The 16765-nt window shown below is 33.0% G+C and overlaps 1 protein-coding gene across 2 annotated transcripts in view; it reads right to left on the reverse strand.

Annotated features, from left to right (window-relative positions):
- The window catches only part of LOC140441317 (uncharacterized), a 438896-nt gene that overhangs the window by 146916 nt on the left and 275215 nt on the right, over window positions 1-16765 (reverse strand). For both annotated transcript variants that reach the window (XM_072531963.1, XM_072531962.1), the window contains exons 4-7: window positions 15967-16023; window positions 12436-12492; window positions 7931-8005; window positions 1909-2284 (exon numbers count right to left, since the gene is read on the reverse strand). In XM_072531963.1, coding sequence (XP_072388064.1) covers window positions 1909-2284; window positions 7931-8005; window positions 12436-12492; window positions 15967-16023 — 565 coding nt within the window. The remainder of the gene's footprint in view (window positions 1-1908; window positions 2285-7930; window positions 8006-12435; window positions 12493-15966; window positions 16024-16765) is intronic.

Here is a 16765-nt window from a genome sequence, read left to right on the forward strand (position 1 = left end):
ATTATACTTTTTTGGAATCAGCTCATTTATATCGATCTAAAAATGTCCTAAAATACAGGGTGTTACATTTAAAAAAGAGCCGATGACGTCATCACTATAATGTGTATCACCTTGTATAATGAAATTTTACTGTAAAATGTAGAACATTAAATTTAAAAATCGACGTGTTTTAGATTTTTTTAAAAAGGCTTTTCATTTAGGAAATATCGAATTTATTCCATATTTTACGGACACACTGTATAACACCGGGAAGTGTGATAGTAGTTATGGACAATGCTAGCTATCACTCAAGGCTTCTCAAAAAAATTCCTAACAGTTCGTCTTCAAAACAGGAACTAAAAGATTTCCTCTCAGAAAATGATTTGTATTTTGAAGACAACTATAATAAGAAAAGTTACTTGAAGTGCTTCGTACTAAAACTTATAAGAAACAATGTATACTGGACACTATTGCAATACAACATGGCCATAATGTTTTGAGGTTACCACCTTATTTTTGCATATTCAATCCTATCGAACTTACAGTTACAGAAAATAGCACTGTTTTGTTCAACAAAAAAATACTGGTTGTTGTTTATTACTGATAAATTTTTGATTATTTACGATAGATGAAACCACATCAATAGATCCAGTTCAGGGTGCGATTTTAGGTCTAATTAATATGTGAATATTTAAACTTAGTTTTAAATAATGAAACATGTTATATATTCGTTATTATACTCAAAAATATCAAGAGCCAAGAAAAGTACCGTTTACAACTTTTTCTCAGAACCAAACTCCAGTTTCGATTATTATTTCCTAAAATAGTTAGGAAATGACAGGTAATCAAACTTAAGAATGTTATTTTATCTAATCAAAATTAAAAATCATAGAAGCACATTCAAAAATAATGACAAAATAATGAAATAATAACAAAATAGCCAATTTAAAAAATTATTTTAGTATCAGCTATGGGCACATCTGGGTCTAATTCTCTGCGGAAAGCTTCTGATCAGTGTCCTCATGTACTCGAGGTCTAAATTTTTATCATTCTCCCTTTATATCATTTTTCAGCTCATCTAAATTGTCTGGAACGATATTACGAACTATTGTGTGCCTTTATAGGTAGTACCAAATATGTTAAATTGGATTACGGTACAGACTAAATGCTGGACAATCTAAAACTTGAATACCAACCTTTTATAGGTATTACATTCTTACTATGCCAATGTATGAGTGTACGTTGCCGTACATAAGAACAATATTCTCTACAATAATTGATATCGGCACTACAAATTCCCCAATATACTGATCAGCTGTCATATGAAACAAATTCTTTAATATACGTCCCGCCTAATACCTTAATAAAACAATCTCTTTTTTTTAATCAAAATAAGAGCTGGCAGCTCCTATGTTTCAATGACCAAAATCGTTCACTTGCGCGTCTATAAACCATAATACATCCATCGGATCCAAAAAGTAAATTCTGGACCAATTTGTAAAAGCGCAGTCGTCATTTTTCAATTAACATGTTCTCTTGCGAACCTTAAACGTGCGCAGTGTAACATTCTAGAACTAACTTAATCATTACGAATACTGAAGAGAACATTTTGCAGTTGCCTGTTTAAATTACTCATTACTCATTACACAATTACTCATATGTAAATAGTCGGTTGACCGCTCAAAAGGCAAATGATAAAAATAGAATTTTGACCTTAATTACTTCAATAAATACGTAGTAATACCTTTTTTCAGCAAAAAACACTAACTTTGGAATACTATGGAATTGTACACTTCTAATGGAGAACATACTTAGATATTAAAATTTTCTGCCAACGATAACAAGAGAAAATGTTCTACAAAAAATAACCTATGCTTCATAAACAACATAACCAAAAAGATTAAATAATTAAATGTCATAAAAACTTACGTATCCGAATCTATAATAGAATCACTTAGTATAGAATCATCATTATTTAAGAGATCTAATACTTTGTCAGCCTCTTCTTCATCATTTTCTTTATCTGGGTTATCATTATTTAATAGATCTAAATCTTTGTCAGCTTCTTCTTTATCAATTTCTTTATCCGTGTTATCATTATTAGGCACTAGTTCCGGGAAATTTTGGTCATTAAGTAACTCTAAAAGTTCATCACCTAAGTCACTTGCAGTTCGCTTATCCGATGTTTCTATATTTGACTTTGTTTGCTCTGAAAATAATTCATCCTCTTCTTCTTTAAGCTCATCCGGATCAGACTTAATATAATAACAAATAGTGTCTTGAGAAGTATTATGACTCTGATTTCCTGAAAATGAAAATAAAAATATATTAAAAACAATCTTGAATTATTTTATAGTTTTTTCTGAACACTAGCATACAATTTAAAATACTAAAATCTCTATTAAACCATTTCCTATTTTGTATTAAAAGCCGTTGACACAATACAGCAACAACTAAAAATCAATACAACAACCTAACATGTTTATTATTTGACCTAGCATATGCGATGTTTAAAATAGTCAATTTAACTTAATTTTATTCTAGTCCTTAACTTAATATATTATTAATTATAATAATTTATAATTAAATTTTTCTTCTTGGTCGTTATTCTCTTACAGGTAATGTGATTTCATAATTTCATGAGTTGATTTTTCCGATGTTCCTCAATTTCTCTCTAGCTTCTGTCATTACCGCACATTCTGAATGAAGAATTCTGGTTGTGACAATATGGTCACTATAACTTTTGAGGATGTACCTCTAACTATTTTACTTTCAGCCTTTGTCTTTATTGTAAGCTTCTCTCGTCTTTGTACTCAGTTATTTGTTCTTTTGGAACTCTAGATTCTAAGCATTCATCTTCAAGTAAACATCTCTAACGCATCTATGAGTCTTTTTATTTTTTTTTCTTGAGTGCTCAGTATTTCGGAGTCTACAGATAATGCTAACTGGAAAGCCAAGCTTCTTACGATTCTGATTTTGGTGTCGACGACTATTTCATGGATTTTAAAGACCTTCGTTAATTTAACCTTAGCCTTTTTGTAATTACTGAGCTTCTCCTTGGTTGTTCAGTGGACCTTCTTCTAAATGTGCCTATCTTCTAGAGATATTGGCGACCACATTGACTCATCTTATTCTATTCACAGCAGCTCGAAATAGATCGGTTGACGTTAGACCAGTCCACTTCCTAATATTGCCAGTCAGGATATACGTCAGTGGACCTAAGTACACCCTACAACGTTGATTTCTGTTGAACGAATTTAGTTAGGTTAGGTAGAATTCTGTTAGGTCTGTCTATGATCATATTTTTTGTGTTTCCCTATATATATATATATATATATATATATATATATATATATATATATATATATATATATATATATATATATATAAATGAACACATTTCTTCCCTTTACTAAGTAGGTTTGATTATAATCACTGAAAAAGATGTGTTGTGATGTTAAATTTCCTAGATTGCTGGATTTTTTTTTAAATCTGTCATACGTCTATCATTTATTCCCAAAATACCAGCTTATTCTTTTGTAATTTCTGGAAGTAAAAAAGTCTTACCCTCTCTAACTATTATAATATGTAAGAAGATATTGCTGCAGCGCGTAATTAATGTTATTGTGCGATATTGCGACATGAATCTCTGGTTTTCTTTCTGGGAATACCAATATTTAATGATTTTGGTCAGTATTCTGGACATACTTAACGATATTTCATCAGAGGAGAGAGTCATATAGGAGGTGATTTTAATGCATATGTCGGTAAGTTCAAGATTGGATATAGCTTACTTATTACGTAGAAAAGTTGAAATCATTTTCAAATATACGATTTTATAACAAGAAAAGAAAATATATGTAAATGCAAAGGTAACAACATGAGTTGCTGTTGCTGAACTGACAGAAATGGCGAATTACAGATTGTAAGGCTGACGAGGAGACAGCGGAACACGCTCTGTGCAACTACCCTGGGTTGGATAGGATAAGGCTCAAAACATTTGGGCATTATCAATTCGAGCCCGACGACTTCCGACACTTCGAACCTTACACGAAAAGAAATGAACTAACGTAGAGAGCAACAGCAATGATTACCAAAATAACGCGCGAGGAAGTTGCTTAATCACAAAAAATTATACTCTGGTTGCCTTAACCATCAATAAGATGGCTAGGGCAAGTTCAATATAGAATTGATAATCACCCACTATAAAGAATTTTCAGTTCCAAAAGTTCCAGGAAGCAGTAGGAGACGACCAAAAAAGATATGATGGGAGATACTTGGACACGACATGCCTGTGAAGGGGATTGATATTAGTATACTGATCAGAGTCCCAACTGCTTAGTAAATTAATTAATTAACTAATTGTACATTAAAGTAAGTATTTATTTACATGCAGTTTATCAACAAAATAAAAATGTACCATTTAAAACAAAATTTTAAATATTTACGGCGTTTAGAACCACAGTGGGTCATGTCCATAATACATAAATCGAGATATTTAGAGCTAAAGTTAACAAGCTCTCTGCTATTACATAATACACCAACGATCCTAATCTAAGTGAAAACCTCTTATGTATTATGTTGTTTAAATAATTAAACTATGTGTAATATTAAATATATAACCTTTTTGGAAATAATTGGAGACACTTGAAAAACATTGGACTTGATCCATTATTACTCTGAAATATTTGGTGAAAAAAAAAATGGATTAAAAAACTAAGTATGACAAAACTGGAATTTTAGTTACAAAAAATAATAACAAATAAAAAACTTATTACAACAACGTTCAATAATACTCTCACAGCTTAAGTGACATTAGTTTTAATCATCATAGACCAGTTCATGATCGTCTATGTCGTCTTCTTCACCCTGTTGCTGAATTCATGAACGGATTCCTGTGTTAATGCAGAGATTTTTAAAATGATAGTGTGTGTGACTGGTGGCGGATATGGGAGGAGAGACAGCATGTCCTTTTTCTTTGCTTCTGTCACGAGTCTAGGTGTGGAGTACATATGACTTTGATTACCAATGAATTTTGAGACATTTATTTTTACCATTGTTATAGTAAAAAACGGAAAATCTTCATTCAGCGTAGTTTTGTACTTCAAAACCCAAGGATCTTCTTCCTCGTACCTCATCCATCTCATTTCTAACCACTTCACAGGTGCTCCATCACTATCTTTTTTTCTCTTTACAAGCACATCTTCTATGTTCCTTGTCGACACAACGTCGCTCCTTTTTATGTTAGTTACTTCAAAAGAGAATGTCAATTTTGAAGTTTTTATTACATCAATCCAGTCGTCTGGCCCAAAGATGTGAGAAGATTTTCTAGCAGCCTTTTCAATAAACCCAAAATCTCGGTCGTTTGGCAAAAAGGAGTGGCCATATACCAGAAACTTGTGATCTATCGTTCTTATGTTTATGTAAGGATCTTGAACAAGATTTAGTAACGTGGCAACCACTTTAAAATTTCTGTTTTGTCCTGTACATGAATCTGAATAGAGAGTTACGTGGTAATGATTTTTTTCATGTTTTTTCAGATGCATGGTCAATATTGAAGATATTTCCTGAGACCCTCTACCACCATCTGTTTCGTCCCACACATACATAAAGACGTTGTTCTTGTTGAAGAAATGAATTCCTAAGTTATAGACATACATATTTATTTTGTAATACGCAATAGATGTAGACAATTTCAGGTATGGCAGTGCTTTTTGGAGGTCAAAAGTAGCAACATAGTGTTCATCTGAAGCGTCACCACTGTCCGATTTTAGTACATCTAGAGCTTGTTTTGCTTTTGCTAGGTAAACATTTTTCTCAACAATAAGTGAATTGTATGTCTCAGGCTCAGTTGCTGCAGCTCTTTTTAAGGTCAGTTGATCACATTTGGCGCACGTATCTTTCGATGGTATTTTAAAATTAACTAAACTTAGTTGTAAACACAGATAGTATTGTTTTTTTTTCTGAGGTACTTTGCCTTCGTTGTTGCATTTTTTATATACAGGTCATACATTTTTCTGATATTTAAATCAGGATTAAGATACATTCTTTCAGGATTTCTTCTTTTCCTTTGAATCCATATTTAATCATAAACGATCACGATAAATACACTGAGCATAATCTGACTAGTCAACTGGACTTGATCCACTCTGTCATAATATGACACATTGTTCAGAGACATAGGAAACTAACGCCATATGTTTATTATTGCGGTAAATTTGGACGTGGTTTGTTATAGTACCGAAAAGATTTCAATTTGTAGAACATAGATACACCGCTAACTTAATTTTCGTAAAAAGTGGACTTAATCCACTATGGTTCTAAACTTGGTTCTCATTTATTCTTGAATTTTTAAATTTTTTTCTTCATTTATAGTTTAGCATTTACAAATAGAAAACAAAATTAATCAATACACACTCCAATTATACTATATTTTTCTTTTTTTTTTAATTAAAGAAATCTGCAACATAAGTTTATATTAGCTACATAAGGTGTGGTAGGAATTTTTGTGTTGTATATTTCCGACAATGATTGTGTCCAAATTTTCCTACGCAGAAGTAACCGACTATATGACATGAGAAACAAACTTATGGAAAAATTTAATTAGGGAAGTCGATCCCGCATATGCAAAAAAATAATGATGATGATTTGTCCTGTACAGTCTGCTATTTCCATTTCTTCGATATTTCTCTGGACTGCTATCCATTTCTTTCTTGGTCGCCGTCTTCTTTTCTTCCCTGTTTTTCCCACCTGTAATATTATTAATACCACTCTCTGTTGCCAAATTTTCGGTTTATTTTTGAGTGACTCATATATTTTTTGTGTAATTCCTGGTTAGATAGCATTCTTCCCAGATTTTCCTTCACAGACTACTATATATTTCTTTTCTACTTCTAGTTCTACATCCATTTTTAATAGGCGTTTAGTACTATTGATAAAATTATTTCGGATTGTGGCTACCCTATTACCTTTCATTAGACTTTTATCAATTTCTCTCTCTTTGTCTCCTCTCTCCATCATTGTTACACCTACATACTCGAATTCTATATTAGTAAATTTGTGCTCTCTATCTCTCTCTCATTATTTCTCATTATTACAATTTTTTTTTGTCGTTTCTCCTTTGGTCTAAATTAATTAATTTTAACTTGGTTTACAATTAGACTATGTTTTCTAACTTGCTCTAATGTTGCAAACATATTATTTAGATCGTCCCTTGACCTTGTTTGAAATCATCTTCTAAATCTATGATTTACTGGCCGTTGTTTATAGTCTCCTTAATTAGTGTTAAGACTATATTAAATACATCTGTTAACAAGGGATCTCCCCGTTTTGATCAGAATACTAAAGAAAACTTGCTTCTACTATAGCCGTGCTAGTTGTTTTGGTTAACGTCATTCTAATAACCGAATCTAATCAGTTGTTCTGTAATTTCTAGTGAACTCATTGTATCATACAACATATTGCAAACTATGGAGTTATAAGCCTTTTTAAATGCAATAAATAATATGTGTACTCCGATTTCTCCTGAGCTTTTATTTTTTAGTTCTTTTATTTCTTTTGCCTCTTCTACTATCTGGTTTTGTATTATCGCTTCGTATTTATATTGTTATTTGTTCTCCGACGTTTGGTAGGTCTTTACACTCTTTGTTCCCCTTTTACACATTAATTTTATTTCATTCATTTTAGCCCATATTCTGCTCTAGTTTTATCGATTATTTGATCCTTTCTATGTTTGCTTTGTGTCTTTGGTTTAGAGCTCGCTTGCAGTGTTCATCAAACCAGTATCCTCTCTTCTTGATATCTTTTTGCAATATTCAGATTTGTCGCTTCTATTATGATTAAATATATTCCAACTCTTCTTCGAGATCATAGGTAGATGAAAATAAATTATTAAATAAACAAAAACACTTGATTGCAGCGAAAATATTCTAAAAACTAAATTAAATCTTACCCTCTTCACAATCTGTCAGATATTCTTCCAAATCAACATCCATCAAAGTTTCTTCATTACTTTCATTTTGCTGGTCTACAAAATTAAGAAATTCATAAATTATTTTCGATTTATATAAATTAAATCTGGCTACATTAAAGTAATCAAAGAGAGAATGAATCAACAAAACCCTTAGCAATCCTAACCTATAAAAATCGGCATTTAGAGCAAAACTCTTGACATATATCATATAACCTATATAATTAAAACAGCAAAGTTATCGCCCAATATCTACCGATGTGATTTAAATCATTATTATATATTAAATATAAAAGGAAGAGAAAGAAAAAAGGAAGAGGAAATGAAAAGATAAACGAATACCTGCATTTCTATAGTGGCGTAGAAAAGAGCGAACGAGCTAAAAGGGGAGTGTCTATAGCAATACATCAGAAACTGAAAAAATGTATTAAATCATGGCAAGAAATAGATGAAAGAATTATCCTCATGGAAATTAAGAAAAATGGCCATGAAATAGTGGTAATTGGAACATATGCACCGACGGATGACTCAAGGGTTGACAGCAAGGAAGAGTACTTTAACAAGTTAACAACTGTTCTAGCCACAATTAATAAGAAGAAAGAAATTTGGATCTTAGGTGATCTTAATGCAAGAACCGGAAAGAGCTCCAACAGTGAAATAATAGGGAGATATGGAGAAGACATTCTGAACGACAATGGTCAAAGATTAATAGATTTTTGCGAGGCACATTCTTTGAAAATATTAAATGGTTTCTTCCCCCATAAGAATATACATAAATTTACATGGACGCAGCCTACCAGGAATTTAAAATCAATAATTGACTATTTCATTCATCGTAAAGATTCTAAACTAAAAACGAAGGACGTGAAGGTGTTTAGAGGGCCAGAATGTGGAAGTGACCACCATATGATTATTGTAAAAGTAATGGTGACATTTAAGAGAGAACAATCAAGTCACAAAAATGATGAAGTAACAGACATAGGAACAACCATAGAAAACATAAAATATAACCTGGAAAGCTTTAAACAAGATTCGACAAAGTTCTTATATAAAATTAGAATAGCTCAGAAAATAAAAAATATAGAAACAAAGGACTTAGACCCTGAAAGTCTGTATGAGGTAATTAAAAAATATATTCATGAAGCGGCAAATGAAGCACTGGGAAAAGTTGAAAATCGGAAAAAAGGAAAACCTGAATGGTTGTCAACGGAACTAGAAGAGAAAGTTCTCAAGAAAAAACAAGCATATCACATATGGCTTCAATCCAAAGATCCTCAAGACAGAGAAATATACGCTAAATGGAATAGAGAAGTTAAAAAAGACGTGGATAAGGCGAAAAATATAAACTGGGAGGCTAAGTGTGATGAACTGGACAGATTTATGGGTGGAACAAAAGTGGCGCAAGCTTGGAAAACATTAAAACAGTTTAGGAAAAATGAGAAAAATGAAGACAACATTTCTCTCATAAAGTTAAATAAATGGGAAGAATATTATACGAAACTGCTGAAAGAGGATAGAGTAGAGTACAGATGGGAAAAGATAAGGGAATTAATAAACAGAGACGAAAGACAGGAAATCCCTATAATAACATTATCTGAATTGACGGAAACCTTAAAAGAGGTTAAAAACGGAAAATCCGCAGGGCCTGGAGACATTCCCATAGAGCTGGTTAAATATGGGCCGACTGCACTTTTAGAATTAATAGTAGACCTTTTCAATAAATGTATGTGTGGAGACCAGGAAATTCCTAAAGATTGGAATAAATCTTATATAAGCTCCATATATAAGAGAGGGAATAAAAGAGACTGTTCCAATTATAGAGGTATTAGTGTGACGAGCTCTGTGGGCCGGTTGTACGGCAGAATATTAAAGAAGAGAGTTGAAAGACAGATACAAGATATTGAAGAACAAAGCGGCTTTCGTACCGGGAGATCCTGCCTTGATAATATATTTATCCTACGAAAAATAATTGAAAAGCGTGTCGAAAGAAGTAGAGAGACCCATTTGGTATTTATAGACCTTGAGAAAGCATATGATAGTGTCCCGTTAAAGAAAATGTTTGAGGTCCTCAAAAGGTCCGGATTGGATTCGACGTATATCCGAGCGATATATAAATTGTACGAAAATGCAGTTAGTTGTGTAAAAATTGGAACCAGAACCTCAAATGAATTTAAAGTCACTAAAGGCCTAAAGCAAGGATGCTGTTTGTCACCGACACTCTTTAAAATATACGTCCAAGAAGCATTGAGGAATTGGAGAAATAAATGTAGATTTATGGGCATCGAAGTGGGACAAGAAACTCTGTATACATTGTTGTTTGCAGATGATCAGGTGGTGGTTGCAACCGATGAGGAAGATATAAATTATATGAATCGAAAATTATTTGAGGAATATGCCAAATGGGGGCTTACTGTAAATATAAGCAAAACAGAATATTTAAAAATTGGAGGAAATACCACAGATCTGAGGCTTGAAAACGCAGTCATAAAAGGCTGCAACCAGTATAAATATCTAGGAAGCATCATATCAGCAGATGGCAGAGTTAAGATAGATGTACAAAACCGAATAACCCAAGGGAAAAAATGCATCCGAATACTGAATTCATTACTGTGGTCTAATAAAATAAAGATGCATACCAAACTTCGCGTATACAGAGCAATTGTAGAACCAATTACCACATATGGTGCCGAATGTTGGACGATGACAAAGAATGAACGAGATAAAGTAGACGTTGTGGAAATGGATTATCTTAGAAGGTCATGTCGAGTATCGAGAATGGAAAGAATCAGGAATGAGGAAATACGAAACCGTACAGGAATTAGAGATACTCTTTCAGATAGAATACAAGGAAGGCAATTACAATGGTATGGTCACGTGATGAGAATAGAGGAGGAGCGGTGGCCAAAGAAAGCCTTAATGTATGTTCCGCCAGAAAGAAGGAAAAGGGGAAGACCACCAAATTCCTGGAGAAGAGAAATTACAAAAACAATGCAATCTAGAGGCTTAGAAGAGGGAGATTGGAGAGATAGGAAAAGATGGAGGCTGAAATGCGGGAAGCGGCAATCGCCGTAGGACCCCCGTTATATGATGATGATGAAATATGATTTAAATCATTATATTTAAGTAATCAGGGATATATGAAATGAGTCGCCACCTATATTGTACGATGAATAACCAACACTTTCTTTCGAAACCAATCTTAGTGAAGGCGCCAATAAAAATTTAGTGAATATCCCTACATAAAGGGAGTTATCTAAATATGAACAAATGTGATAATTTATTAGGGAACTTACAAGGGAATAAATTCGTAACAGAAAATTCCGGAAAATTCTCATCGGAGTGGGTTAAGGCGCAGGGCTTGCTTCCCGGCACTTATAAAACTATGGCTTAGAAGAAAAAAAGAAGTAAAGAAAAAAAGGTCGAGACGGTGAAAGAAATTGACGGATATATTCATCTTCATAGTAGAGTAAACAAAGACAGTGAATTCAACATACCAAGTTATTTATGCTAAATTAACTACACCAAAGCGTTCGACTTCGTACGTTGGCAGCAACTATGGAAGATCCTCGAAGAAATGAGTATACCCTATCATTTAATTTACCAAATAAAAAATCTGTATGACAATAGCACCGGCCAGGTCAAGGTGGAAAGTAAACTTACTTAATGTTTTACTAAGACGCAGTGTCCGCATCACTACATCTAAAAAAGAATTAGAAGAGCTGATACAACGAGTTGACTAAAAAAGTTGGAAAGTCGGCGTCCATATTACCAAATAGAAAATCAAAATAATGACAAACTATATCAAATCGAATCGGTTAACAGTTTCCCGTATCTCGGTTCCTTAATAAAAAACCAAGGAGGATGCAGTGAAGAAATTGGAAGAAGAATTGCACTCGACAAGCAAGCCATGACAAAACTTATATATTTGGAAAAGTCATCGTATAACGGTTAACACCAAAGTACAAATAGTTAAAAGCGTGGCATTCCCTATATTCCTATACGCATCTGAATGGTAAACATTAAAACAAACAGACAACAAGAAGATAGATGCCTTTGGGATGTATTCTGGCTTTCTAAAAATGTCATTCTGGCTTTACAACTCTGCGTGGGTTTCCTCCTCAAGAATTTCTTTTCCGCCAAGCACGTATTTCCATATTTCTCATGCCTTCATCCATGTTATCAAGGAACATTGTTCTGGGTCTTCCGTTTCTTCTTAGACTGTCTTTAATATAAGACAGATATTGAAAAATACCAAGCCACCATAAAATATAAGATGAAGACTGAGTAGGATTATAAACAAAAATGAAATAATACACATTAAGATACTTCTGTCACAATTTATAACAAATTTTCATATTTCATTCACGGCATCTTAATTGCAATCTTTTATTTCTGATGATGGTCTCAGCTAGTATTATCGGTCCTTCGTGTTCTACTACTTATATAACTTTTCAAAAATAATTATAAAAATAGTGTTTCATTCTTACCGTTCGCACTATGAGCTGCTTCATGGGTAGATATTTCATTATTTCTTGGTGTTTCCTCTGAAAGTAAGTTATCTTGGTATATAACACAATAAATTGAAGAAATAGTAATGGTTATATACAAAATTTAAAAGCATTCCTATAGAAAATGTCACACCGAGAGTGCAGTACGGCTAATATAGGAATGGACAATTGCCGGATTTCACGCCTTGTGTTTGGCGATACAAACAGGTCCAAGTGGTAGTCACAGAACCGTACCCAAATCTCTACGTCGGGCTCTGTTATTTATTATAAAATAATATATTGATAAAATAATTGCCTTCAAGTAGCCAAATAAGAGGCATGAATTTGAATAAAAAGACCTTAAGTTTTTAGCGAGAATTTTATTATAAAACTGTATACTTTATTAAACTAACAAATGTATTTTAAATTACATTTCTTGATAGCTATAAATATACCGGGTGGAACCTCCGGTGACTCGATTTCCGTGCACCCAGCCCAATATCGAATCAGGAACGGGAATATCGAAAAAGCTTTGCACATTTTTTAATCCCGGCGATGTTATTAAAAAAACAAGTTGCGCACTTGAATCACTGCGAAATTTTAACACCTACTATGAAATTTTTTTTTTGTGGAAATCTGAAGTGCAGTTTTTGTCCTTGTTAAAACATAATGCAGTCTCGCATTTTTTACACACAACATAAGTCTACCTAGTTCCTTGGCATAGCAACCTGGTAGTTTTCAGCGAAACCTTGTGTTATTCCATATGGGATAATGGTTTTCCTTGCCCACACTTGACCAGATGAGCAGGTATAAGGTTTATAGTGTAAGTTATTTAACATTATATTATATTTATACTTTATTAAACTAACAAATATATTTTAAATTACATTTCTTGATAGCTATAAATATACAGGGTGGAACCTCCGGGAACTCGATTTCCATGCACCCAGCCCAATATCCGAAAAGCCCATACTCTGATTGGACTGGTAAATGCATTTTATTGGTTATACAGTGTAAAATAATCGAGGTTACTCACAGATATTCAATTAATTATACTTAAGTCGTCCTCTACATCCGAGATGTCGGATTCGCTTTTGCTACTCTCCCCTGTGTTCGCGTGTATTATCAATTGGTCCACGTCATCTTGCAGGTTGTCCGCAGTCCACATCTCAGTTTCCGTTTTCTCAACAACATGAGTGACATAATTGCGCCAATTTTGCTCTGTGACGCGTGCGAAACCGTCGCCGATCAACTGGCGTACCTCGTCGTTTTTAAAAGTGGTATTATGGGTACCTACATATCGCTTAACTTGGTTCCACACCATTTCTATAGGATTCAATTCCTAGTGATATGGAGGAAGCCTTAAAATATAAACATTATGTTGTGAAGCATACTCATCAAGATGATACTTATCGTATTGATCTTTAAAAGAACGCGCTGCTTCTAATAGCTCGGATTTCAAATAACACTCCACGAAAAAAATGCCTTTTTCCACTAGCCATTCCTTGATTGCAGCTTTATTCCAGGAATTGTTAGGGAATCTCTCTTTACGGGAGTGGTACGATGCATTGTCCATTACAATGACATTCCTGCGACCATTATTTGGTAAATTTAATATTAATGTCTCCTTAAACCACGACTCAAAATATGCGGCATCCATTTCATCGTGATAGTCGCCATCATTTTTCTTTGCCAGAAAAACACGCTGTGTGCCAGGAAGGAAACCTCCTGAAAAACCTGCATGCAATAAAACATATCGTGGACCTCGTTTAGTAGGTGCTTTTAAGCCAGTACTTAAACCTTTGAGAAAAGCATCACGACTGTTTTGTATCGTAGTATCGCACCATTCGTAATTTATAGATTGGCCAATATTAACCGACGATTCGTCCAAATATATGATATTGCAATGGTCTTTTCGCAAACGTCGTATAGTTCTCAAATAATTATGGCGCCAATGAATAATATCCTCTCGCTCCACCATGATGCTTCTTCGGCCACGTTTCTTATAATCAAATCCAATATCTTTCAGAAGTCTGTATAAAGTAGAAAGAGACAACGGCTGTATATTCTCATTACCTTGAATGAAGTTATGTATACGCTTTAAGAATGGCGGCAAATTTTTCATGAAAAATTCACAATGAACAATTCTCCGTAGAATACTTCTTACACCCTCGTCATATGTGAATATTCTAGAATTTGATTGACACACTCGTTTTTTACGTTTTTTTGGCGATTTCAACGTTCCACTCTGTTCTTTTTCTTTTTTGAAATTGTATATGCTTCTTTCGCTAACACCAGTCATCAAGGAAGTACGTCTTACAGCAGCACTTACATTAAGTTGTTCCGTATTTTGTAAAAAACACAACACATTTAACACTACGAGTTTAGCGCAACCGTTAAATGATTCACCGGATTTAAACTTATGGGACTCCATGCTCTCTGTTGAAACTCGGACTAAATTTTGAAGTGTAGTTTCGTTTTCCAAAAGCACTTTCACCCTAAGGATGGGTAGGGGGTGAAATAGGGAAAGCTTGGAGTTTATCAAATACTAATTATAACAAACAAGTTTATGGCCATATTTAGGTGATTATGTTAATGATGGTAATTTGTAGCAGAAGTTTTACAAAAGAAATGAAGACCTATTTATAGAAACAACATAACTGTATTTTTAATATTTTACATACAATAGAAAAAATCTAATTTCTATGAAAGAATTGGAAATTTGAATATTATATATAATAGCTATAAATAATATCATTTTCAAGTTTCCAAATTCTTTCCTAGAAATTATGTAGGTTTTTTCTATTTTATGTAAAACATTAAAACACCAGTTATTTATGTTGTTCTTGTAAAGAGATGTTCAAATGTTACTCTTATGAATATGATTCAATTGTATATCTCATGCTGACGTTTTATACGCAAAATTCATAGTTTTCGTTGTCAATAACTCATCAATGCCTTTTTATTCTACTGTATACGTATACATGATATAAAATATTTTACTCGTACTGCCGGCAGATGCATTTTATCCAAGCCGGTCCTGTGAGACAATGAGCAATCAACAGCTGGAGAAAACCGACAACCCTGCGCGTTTATTCTCCATAAGAAAACCATTGCCGTATCTTACCCGTACTGCACTCTCAGTGTGACATTTTCTATAGACCTGTATTTCATGATAAGTAATTGTAAAAAAAAATAAAACAGAAACATTGCACCATTGTACAGAGTGGCATGAATTCAAAGAAAAACATTAATGCATTTCAACATTACACAATATTACGAAAGCAAACTGAAAGTTTCTGTACGAAACCAAATTAGTGCAAATACATTAACAAACGGAATGGAGCAATATTTTTAATTGTCACAATTTACAACAAATCTTCATATTTCATTCACGGCAACCTTAATTGTACTTATTATTTATGATGATGCTCTCAGCCAGTATGATCGGTCCTTCGTGATCTACTATAAAACTTCAAAAAAACTACAAAACTATCAAAAATAATTAAAAAAATAGTCTTCCAGTCTTACCTTCCGCACTTTGAGCTACTTCAGGGCTAGATATTTCATTTATTCCTGGAGTTTCCTCTGAAAGTAAGTTATCTTGATATATAACAAATATAAACAATTCCCTTTTAATAATTCTTATATTACTACCAACATTCATATTTGACATTAAATAAATGTTATAAGTATGCAAACAAGTAGTTAAGAATAATGTCACTCAACAATTACAGTAGAATTCTTGACATTTATTAGTCGGTTGACAGTTCGACTGACAGTTTGGTTTTGAAGGACATTTTATAAAAAAATATACACATATATATATATATATATATATATATATATATATATATATATATATATATATATATATATATATATATATATATATATATATATATATATATACAGGGTTGGATAAAGTATGGAACCAAGTAAATATTTTCAACTTTCAAAACGACATTTATGAAACTTTGAACGCAAGTACAATAACACATAGCGCATTTGACGCCATATTTTTTGCTATTCTTTTATTTACGGTTTTACCGGAAATAGCCTTAAAGTATTTAATTTAAATAGGATACCCTATATACTTTTGCATATTAAAAAGATTGGTAGAAGGATTTGGTAGAAGAAATTTGTTAAAACAAGAAACAAATTACTTGAATAATAATTTAAAAAATCAATTCAAATGTTCCAAATGCTCGCCGTTCACTCCCTGACGATGTGCAGGCCTACCATTAAATTTGTGAGTAACTCTTTCCAAAACTTCTCCACGATTAGTTCACATTCATCAACAATTTTTTGTTTAAAATCCTGCAAATAT

This window comes from Diabrotica undecimpunctata, chromosome 5, assembly GCF_040954645.1.
Source record: "Diabrotica undecimpunctata isolate CICGRU chromosome 5, icDiaUnde3, whole genome shotgun sequence".
Taxonomy (NCBI): Eukaryota; Metazoa; Arthropoda; class Insecta; order Coleoptera; family Chrysomelidae; genus Diabrotica; species Diabrotica undecimpunctata.